Here is a 9,887-nt window from a genome sequence, read left to right on the forward strand (position 1 = left end):
AGCGCCGTAGCGCGTTCATGACTCTACCGGAAGTGGAGTGAATTATCACAGTGGAGTCTGTCACTAGAGTAAAGGGCGAGCTCGCAGCCTGAATTTTCATTTAGAGGTCTTGGCTTGAGTCTAATGTTAGACACATAACTGCTCACAGCTCAGACATCACAATGCTGCAGAACACTGGGTGAGTTTTACTCTCATTCTTGCTGATAAGCCGTGTGTTGCACAATTTTGCGCTTGAATACATCAAGTTGTTGTTGACTAGTATTAAAAGACTTATACACGTATCGAGTCATTCACGCGATTTTTGACCTGTGTTGTTGTGAATGACATAAGAGAGCTGGACTGTTTCGTCAAAACTTTGCAGACATAATACAAAGCCAATGTCAACATCTTGACATTGATTGGGCATTTCAGCAGATTAGCCCTGTTTCACGTTACATATTTATAGTATTTTTCTAAACTTGAATAATTTGACCTTTACCCTACTTTCCCATGCGCAGGAATCAAGGAATGCCAATACAAATACAGCTCTTGATTCGTGATATTTTGGACAAAACGGACTATAAAAGTGCAAAAAATGTGTGATACAAAAAGTGGCACAAATACAAGGCAATTAGCCTACCTATAATAAATAGATTAGGTATCCTCTTATTTTGTGTATTTGTGGCTCTTTTTGTATGTCTTATTAATGTGTGTGTGTGTGTGTGTATATACACTGTGTGTGTATATATATGTATGGTGTGTGTGTGTTCTCAAATGTTTTACATTGTTAATAAAAAGTAGGGAAACCATTATGAAACATGACTTAATTTCAAATGTTGCTGTCTTCAAAACAAATTGCAAGTTAAATTGTAGAATTTGGTCTGTCACATGACTTTGACTTTAGATTTGATAAGAATATGATTATATCCATCTCTGATTAGTTATGTTTCGCTTATCGATTATTGTTTGCATATTGCACTGATTATGACATGATCAGATTATTATATGATTATGTATTCATTTTAGGAAGCTGGCTGGATGTACGCTCTTCATTACCGGAGCGAGTCGAGGAATTGGCAAGGCCATTGCTCTCAAAGCTGCGAGAGACGGTGCCAATGTGGTCATCGCTGCCAAAACCGCTGATGTGCACCCCAAACTGCCGGGCACCATCTACACAGCTGCAGCAGAGAGTGAGCGCATACTCTTACACACAGTTAGGGTACGCTTACACGACAGCGGTGTAGTAAAGACGGAAACGTTTTTCCTTTGAGTTTATGAAAAGTTTCGCTTACAGACGACAACGTTATCAAAAGCGATCCCTGATCACACGGATCCACGAATGCGATTAAAAACGCTGCATTATTTATGCCAGGCCAGTAGATGGCGATGTCACTTTGAAAAGAAACGACGCACCTATAAACTGAACATGTTATACGCATGTTATACGCACTGAAACATCGTTTTCAGAAGTTCACGTACAAGTACATTTTTGTAGTTTACATGGAGACGATAACGGTATTATTTTCAAAAAACGGTTTTCAGAAGTTTGCGTTTTCAGGCCCCAAAACGCAGTTGTGTAAATGAACGGCCAAAACGCATTAAAAATGTTACGTGTCGTGTGAATGCCCTCTTAGAAATAAATATTACAGAATGGATGATTTAGACGTTTTTTTTTTCAGATAGCTTGTGTATTTAACTTTTCAACTCAGCTCTGAGATTTATTCCTTAAATTGCGTTTAATAGCCGAATTCCCAGTATAATTCTACATTACCCATAATCTTGAAGAGAGAGCCACCAGCAGAGGTTTGAAGCATTGCAAATGATGTGATCATTGTATTTTTGTGTTATTCGTATTGATATGTTTACATTTGGATATGGGCTGTGACATTCATTGGAGTGATGATAAAATGGTATCAGCAGGCCTCAAGTGTGCCAAGAAAATATTCCAGGCACCATCCCACCACTGCCACAATTCTGGATTGTTGTCACAGGTCCAAGGATTCATGTTGCTGATTGGGGCTTTGATTAATGGGCGTTTGGCTGTTGGTTCTACCAATCAAACACAAAAGCACAGGCCGTCTCAAACTGGTTTCAGGACAGGGAGTTAACATAGTTCCCATAGAAGCATGAACTGCTGAACACACAGTAACGTTCACAAGTTTGGGGTCAAATCTTTTTTCGGCATTTGTTCTCTTCATGACGTGTGTCCCGGCACTCAATATCCTCCACAACTGACTGCAAACTGCCTTTCAGACCTGCAACACCCAACTTCCTACAATCCAATCAGTTCCTGTCTGAGGACTAAGTCCAGTCCCGCCCTACAATTATTTTTTTTTTATACGTCAAAAAAACACTATCGCAACTTCTGTTTCATGCCGACTTTAAGTCTATTACATCATTCTCAATGGTTTGCGGGATGAGTAGTTCACACACTGTACTTTGTTCCAGTTTTTGTACTTTGTTGTTGTTGTTTTTGTTGCAGTCACTGTGTTTTATGTGAAAAGAGCATGACCAGATAATGTCTGTGTGATAGTTGAAGCTGCAGGAGGGAAAGCACTGCCGTGTATCGTAGACGTCCGTGATGAGAAGCAGATCAACGATGCCGTGGAACAGGCTGTGGAAAAATTTGGAGGCGAGTTACAGCGTTTGAAATATCTGTTCTTCTTTCTAACGCTCGGCTGCGTTCTAATTGGTTTTGAATTTCTCATGGTTCTGATGACAGGGATTGACATATTGGTCAACAATGCCAGTGCCATCAATTTAACAGGAACTCTGGAGACTTCAATGAAGAAAGTCGACCTTATGCTGGGCGTCAATCTCAGGGGAACGTACCTGACGTGAGTAGAAGCTCAATATCGTATGTATTGAGATTCACAGGTCATTGCAATAAATCTCAGATTTATCGTGTGTCACAGATAATGTCTGTTTTTGAACACACAATACTCTGTTTTCATTACAGGTCTAAATTGTGCATCCCACATCTTCTGAAGAGCAAAAACCCACACATACTTAACCTCAGCCCACCTCTCAACCTCAATCCTGTCTGGTTCAAAAATCACACGGGTGAGCGTCAGAGCGTTCTCACATTCTGTGCTCAAAGCCTTCGGATTTAAACTACCACTGAACATACAAATAATGCCACTGATTTTGTTTTCCATCATGTCTATATAGCGTATACCATGGCAAAGTATGGCATGTCCATGTGTGTACTGGGAATGGCCGAAGAGTTCAGTGGATCTATTGCCGTTAATGCCTTATGGCCCAAGACAGGTAATGGGTTTCATACTTCTGTCATTAAATAATTAAATTAGGAGATCATTAATGGATGAGTCGATATTGCTGACTTTGTCTTCTGTAATGTAAATCTACATCATTTACTCACGCTCATGTTGTTCCAATCCATATGATTATCAGTCATCTTCAAAACACAAATGAAGATATTTTTAATGAAAGCTGAGAGTTTTATGTACATCCATTGAAAGTTCACGCAACTATGGAAGCTTGTTTCCGCCACAAAATAAAACATTTTAAAAGATAATTGCGACTTTTTATCTCAGAATTGCGAGTTTACATCTCGCAATTCTGACTTTATAACACGCAATTCTGACTTTATAACACGCAATTCTGGCTTTATATCTCGCAATTCTGAGAAATAAAGTCAGAATTGCGTGTTATAAAGTCAGAATTGCGTGTTATAAAGTCAGAATTGCGTGTTATAAAGTCAGAATTGCGTGTTATAAAGTCAGAATTGCGAGATATAAAGTCAGAATTGCGTGTTATAAAGTCAGAATTCTGACTTTTTTCTCGCAATTGCGACTTTATATCACGCAATTCTGACTTTATAACACGCAATTGCGAGTTTATATCTCGCAATTCTGACATCTTTTCTCAGAATTGTGAGATATAAATTCACAATTGTGAGATATAAAGTCCAATTCTAAGAAAGAAAAAAAAAGACGGACTTTGTTTTTTTTTTTTACCTCGGAATAGTTTATATCTCACAATTCTGACTTTATATCTCCCAATTGCGACTTTATTTCTCAGAATTGCGACTTTATATCTCGCAATTGCGACTTTATTTCCCAGAATTGCGACTTTATAACACGCAATTCTGACTTTATATCTCGCAATTGCGACTTTATTTCTCAGAATTGCGACTTTATTTCTCACAATTCTGACTTCATATCTCGCAATTGTGAGGGAAAAAAGTCACAATTCTGACTTGATATATCGCAATTGTGAGAAAAAAAGTCAGAATTGTGAGATAAAAAGTCGCTATTATTATTATTTATTTATTATTCATTGGCGGAAACAAGCTTCCATACGCAACCAAAACTTTGACTCTTCAAAAAGTTCTAAAGACGTTTGCTGCGTCCCAATTCCACTACTTATACTATGCCATAAAAGTATGCACATACTTTTGAGTGTGTAACAGAGTAGAAGCTTTGGGACATACGACTTGCGTCTGCAACGGACAGCTGTGTCGCTCAGTTACGTGCTTCCTGTCGCCGTTTAAACTGCCCTGTCAATCATCTTGTCACAGTTGTAGTCCTTAACATTCAAATGAATTTAATTTCCTACCGTATGGTTGATCTGCCAGTCGTGGGTCATTCATGTGGAGTCTCTCCTCATGTGTTTTTGCGCAATGATGCATTTAAAAGTTAATGACCAAACGTATTTTATAAAAACGTACAATGCTGTTGCAGATGAAATATAATGTGGATAACATTGAATAAATGTCTTTCTCCGGCTACTAGATAGTAATAATTAATCATTCAAACTCCCTTATTTAAACCTCTCTACTTAACCGTCGCACATCTTCCATGTTTGTAGTTTTTAACACTTTTTATCCGTGTTTGTAGTTCTAATCGCATCCTCGTCCAAAGCGCAATGGGTTGTGGGCAATATTAGCTGTTAGAGTGCCCATTGATCTGCACGTCGGATTCTAGCCGGGAAAAGTAGACCATGCGGTTATCATTGGAAACTCATTTCAACATACTACGATTTGGGAGACACTAATTTTAATTTTGAATAATATTTAGGACAGATTGTATGCGAATTGGGATGCAGCAATTGTAGAAGTAATCCATATGAGTCAAGCGGTTTAATCTAAATCTTGATGAACAGATTTGATTTAGGCTTTTATTCACATTGATCAATGCATTTATATAGATCTCATGAAATATGGTCAGCGGAAGCTCAAATAGATCCGACTGAGTTTGTTTGAGCAAGTTTGAGCTTCCAAAAAACATTGAGAGTTGGTGCACGTGCCGTTGTGTCAAAGTGGCATGCTGAACCTTTTATTGATATGCAATATGAATTATGAAACTTGCTGTGGAATTGAATATAAGGGTGTGTTCACACTTGGCATGTTTGGTTGGATTAAAGCGTACCCTGGTGCGATTGCTCTGTTAGTGCGGTTCATTTGAATAAGTGTGAACGCTGCCATCTGAACCCTGGTGAACACCAAACAAGAGGACCGAGACACTGAGAAGATCTCGCTCCATTTCCAAACAATCTCTGGGACAATCAGAATGAAATATGAACGCAACACGGACCAAAGACATGTAAACTAACCAAAAACAGGAAGATGAGACCCTAAAAAGGACAGAAAGCTCAAGCATGTAGTTTTTGCCCATCACAGTTCAGTTCAGAACCGCGTCTCCTCACAGCAGATCTTCATGTGTGTGACGGAGGGATTCCTGACGCTGTTTTGACTCCTTTACACATTTTATAAGCTTTTCTCGAGTTCTCAGCTGCTCAAAATACCATTATATGTAGCTACGCACACACAGCAAGAGCATTCATCCCAGAACACAGCATTGTTTTGGATGTTCGGTAAGTTCCATCTCAAAATATACGTCATAAAAGACGACCAATCAGGTTGTGAACATATCTCTATGCATTTAGGTTCAGTGTCTTTAGGTTCGGTGTTAAAATGCCAATGTGTGGACCAGGACTAAATGGATTTTTTTTTTTTTTTTTTTTTTGTCCAAGAATGAACCAAGCGAACCGAACTACAAGTGTGAAGTTGTGAACACATCCTTAGTCAAAATGGACTATGATAACTGAATTACTCTTTATGCATCATCAACCTTCAGCCATCCAGACGGCTGCCATGGACATGTTGGGTGGTTCTGGGATTGGTAAACAGTGCAGGAAGGTGGAGATCATGGCTGATGCAGCCTATGCCATCTTGGAAAAACCCTCCAGCTTCACGGGACAGTTTGTTATTGATGAGGACATTCTCAAAAAGGAGGGCATTAAGGACTTTGATATATATGCTGTTGAGCCAGGTTGGTAAATGGTAAAATGGTACATTATAGTTTTTCTATTCCATCATTACTAATATATGTGTGTATTGTGTTTGTGTAAAAGTTTTCAAAGGCCTTTCTAGTATTTTTTTAGACCTTGTATACAATAACATGACAGTTATGTCATATTACAGGAAACTTTGAACTTGTATATTTCCTCTTTTTTTTAGGTCATCCATTGCTTCCTGACTTTTTCTTGGATGAACAGCCAGAGAATCTAGCCAAGCAAATGGAGCAGCATGGTGAGTTATGAGGCATAACCAACACATTTCATCCGTTTTTGTTCTACTTGGTTCATTTACTTCCATTCTCAAGCGCACTTCAGAAGACGACTCAGTGCCGGTATTTTAACTCCCCCTTCAGGTGCCACTCCGGTTTTCAAAAGTGGGAAAGCTGATTCTGCCACCGTGGGACCTATTTCTGAGATGTTCAACATAATCAGAGGAATTCTCAGTCCAGATATAGTGAAAACCACAAAAGGAGTGTACAGATTCGATTTATCAGGTAGTTATGAAATCTCATTTAAACCATTCGAGTTCCTTTAAAGTTTTGTGGCTTTGAGTGTGTGCTCTCTTCTAACACTCTTCAAAAAAAGTTTGTTACACTGAATAATAAAAAATAGGCTTTGGAAGCCCATTTCTGCCACATAAGAAAAAACATGCTTTGGTAAATTATAAAAATCACATAAAAAGTCACAATTATAACATTATTTGGAATTAAATACTGATTTTGAGGTGAGTCATAATTAAGAGAGAAAGTCAAAATTATTGCTAACTTAGAAGTTCATTATGACTTTTGTATCATAATTTAGTATTTAGACTTAGTAACTTAGTGTATCAATTTCCACTTTTTCAAAATAAGACATAGTCATGTGAAAAAGAAAGTTCACCCCTTTGAATTCTATGGTTTTACATATCAGGACATAATAAAAAATCATCTGGTCCTTGGCAGGTCTTAGAAATTTAACAACAACACATGACATATTACATTGTGTCATTATTTATTTAACAAAAATAAAGCCAACTGGAGAAGCCATGGGTGACAAACTAAGGACACTCTTACTGCTTACATAGGAAATAAGAGGGTAAGTAGCTGTCAGGCAATGCTAATCAAAATTCTTTGAGTAATGTGTGTGTGTGTTAACACAATGACAAGGTGGAAAGACATCAGCAATGATCTTAGAGAAGCAGTTGTTGCTGCCATCAATCTGAGAAGTGTTAAATGGCCATTTACACACAACTTGAAGTCCATTATTCTACTGTGAGGAAGATTATTCACAAGCGGAAAACATGATTTGGGCTTGTTTTGCAGCCCCAGGACCTGCTGGGCACCTTCAGTCATTGAGTCGGCCATGAACTCCTCTGTAAACCTAAGCATTCTAGAGTCAAATGCTAGAGTCTGTCTGACAGCTAAAGCTTGGCCGAAACTGGGTCATGCAACAGGACAATGATCCTAAGCACATCAGCAAATCTACACCAGAATGGCTGAAAAAGAAAATAATCAAGGTGTTGCAATGGCCCAGTCAAAGTCCAGACCTCAACCCCGACTGAAATGTTGTGGCGTGACCTTCAGAGAGCTGTGCTTAAACAAATGCCCTCAAACCTCAATGAACTGAAGCAACGTTGTAAAGAAGAGCGGGCCAAAATTCCTCCAGACTGACACGGTGTAATATGTCATGTGTTGTTGTTCATCATTACCTAAGACCTGCTAATGACCAGATGATTTTTATTATGTCCTGATACATAAAACCATAAGAATTCAAAAAGGGTGCACTTTCTTTTTCACACGACTAATTATAAGATGTCACAATTATGACTTTTTATGTCATAATTTCGACTTATTCTAATTTCGACTTTTTATCTCATTAAATTGACTTGTCGTAATTTTGACTTGACTTGCTGTTTCATAATTTCAATTTATGTCATAAGTGTTAACTTATGTCTTTTTTGTCATAATTACGATTTACCAAATCATGATGTTCTCCCCCTATGTGCTGGATATGGGCTTCCATAATAGGGAAATATGTATATATATATCCACAGATATGCACTAAAATGTGCAGTATTTCAGTTCTTTTCTGGGAAAACTCACAGGTGTATATAAATTGTGTCCAATCAAAGGCTGTGCAGAATGATTATGTTCCACCCCATAAAATCACGTACTTCTGACTAGCAGTATCAAATCATGTTGGCTGTGATTCATGGTTGTGACGTTAACTAAAGGCTACTGGCTTAATAAAATGGACAAGCCACTTATGTCCTGCCCCAACTTCCTGTTTTAATAGGAAATACTTCAACTGCACTTGTGAATCCATTAATGTGTATTGACAAAGTTATCTGGCTGGGTTGGCAGGCGAGCATGCTGGAGTCTGGTACATTGACCTGAAGAATGATGCCGGAAGTGCCGGCCATGGGGAACCACCAGTCAAAGCTGACGTCGTCATGTCGATGGACAGCGCAGACTTCGTCAAGATGTTCGGAGGTATAAAATGTGTTGGTGATGCACTTCACACACTACTGACATAACTGGAAGCACTGATGAAAACCACGTTCTTCATCCACAGGGAAGTTAAAGCCGACAATGGCCTTCATGTCTGGAAAGCTGAAGATCAAGGGTGACATGGGTCTTGCCATCAAACTGGAGAAGATGATGGCCATGATGAAGTCTAAGCTGTGATATGATCACTCAATCTGTTGCCTTACATACGATGTACATGATCTCTTTTCTATATCACTGTTTTCATTAAACCATTTGTCCAGATGATAGTCATTTTAATAAAGGATTGTCCTTTAGTTACATTTTCTTCACTGCATGTTATTTAATAGATTTGTCATTGCAACATCATTCTAAAAAGCAGAATGAACAGTATCTTACAAAAATGACCATGATTCCACCAACATACCATAATGACTATAGCTACAGTAAAACCACAATTAACCAAAATAACATAGGAGCTCATGCAAACAGTGTAAGAAGCTTTGCGAATCTGTTATTTCTATTTTTTCTGTTTTTGGTAACAGTGGTTTTACTATCATAATTCTAGTATTCTCTGAGGGATGGAGGTTTAACTCATTGACACTGATTATGTATTTTGATTTATCCATCTTGAAAGTGGTTTTAGGAAGCCACTGGTTATAAAACCATGTTTTAAGCGTAAGTACTGTATAATTAAAGTACATATTATTTGTCCTTTTTGACTTTGCCTTTCAGCTTTTACAGGAAGACTCAAATTTCAGAACAGCCTGTGATTCTCTAAAATTGTGTGATGATCCTTTAGTAAAACGCATTTTCGGTTTAATTTATCTTACAAAACAGTCTACAATTATGTATGCAACTTTTTCCATTAAACGTCTTTGGAATTAATACAAAACGAACAAAAAAATTATTTTTTAAATTGCTTTAAACACGTGTTGCAATTTTGCTACAGGGTCTTTGGCACATTTTAAGTGTTTAAACGTCAGGTTAACGTTCAGATATTAACTTCTTTTTCGCCACGAGTAGGCTATATTACTGAACGCATACTTTGACGAAAATATTTAGCGATGTCATTTACGTTTGTGTAATAAATTAAACGTAAAATTTCATAGATGCACA

At 37.9% G+C, this 9,887-nt stretch overlaps 1 protein-coding gene across 1 annotated transcript; it reads left to right on the forward strand.

Annotated features, from left to right (window-relative positions):
- hsdl2 (hydroxysteroid dehydrogenase like 2) lies at nt 1-9,089 on the forward strand. The gene is made up of 11 exons (XM_084400559.1): nt 1-178; nt 1,006-1,169; nt 2,513-2,611; nt 2,702-2,816; nt 2,939-3,042; nt 3,151-3,249; nt 6,081-6,275; nt 6,464-6,535; nt 6,657-6,797; nt 8,646-8,774; nt 8,857-9,089. The coding sequence occupies exons 1-11, from the start codon at nt 162-164 to the stop codon at nt 8,967-8,969; spliced, it is 1,248 nt and encodes a 415-aa protein (XP_084256685.1). The 5' UTR covers nt 1-161; the 3' UTR covers nt 8,970-9,089.
- The last annotated feature ends 798 nt before the right edge of the window (nt 9,090-9,887 follow it).

This window comes from Rutilus rutilus, assembly GCF_951802725.1.
Source record: "Rutilus rutilus genome assembly, chromosome: 25".
NCBI lineage: Eukaryota > Metazoa > Chordata > Actinopteri > Cypriniformes > Leuciscidae > Rutilus > Rutilus rutilus.

Excerpts from the sequence above, each read along its gene's own strand:
- hsdl2 (XM_084400559.1), top strand. Across the intron at positions 6,276-6,463 it reads TATATATGCTGTTGAGCCAG|GTCATCCATTGCTTCCTGAC; the intron begins GTTGGTAAATGG and ends TCTTTTTTTTAG. Across the intron at positions 6,798-8,645 it reads GTACAGATTCGATTTATCAG|GCGAGCATGCTGGAGTCTGG; the intron begins GTAGTTATGAAA and ends CTGGGTTGGCAG.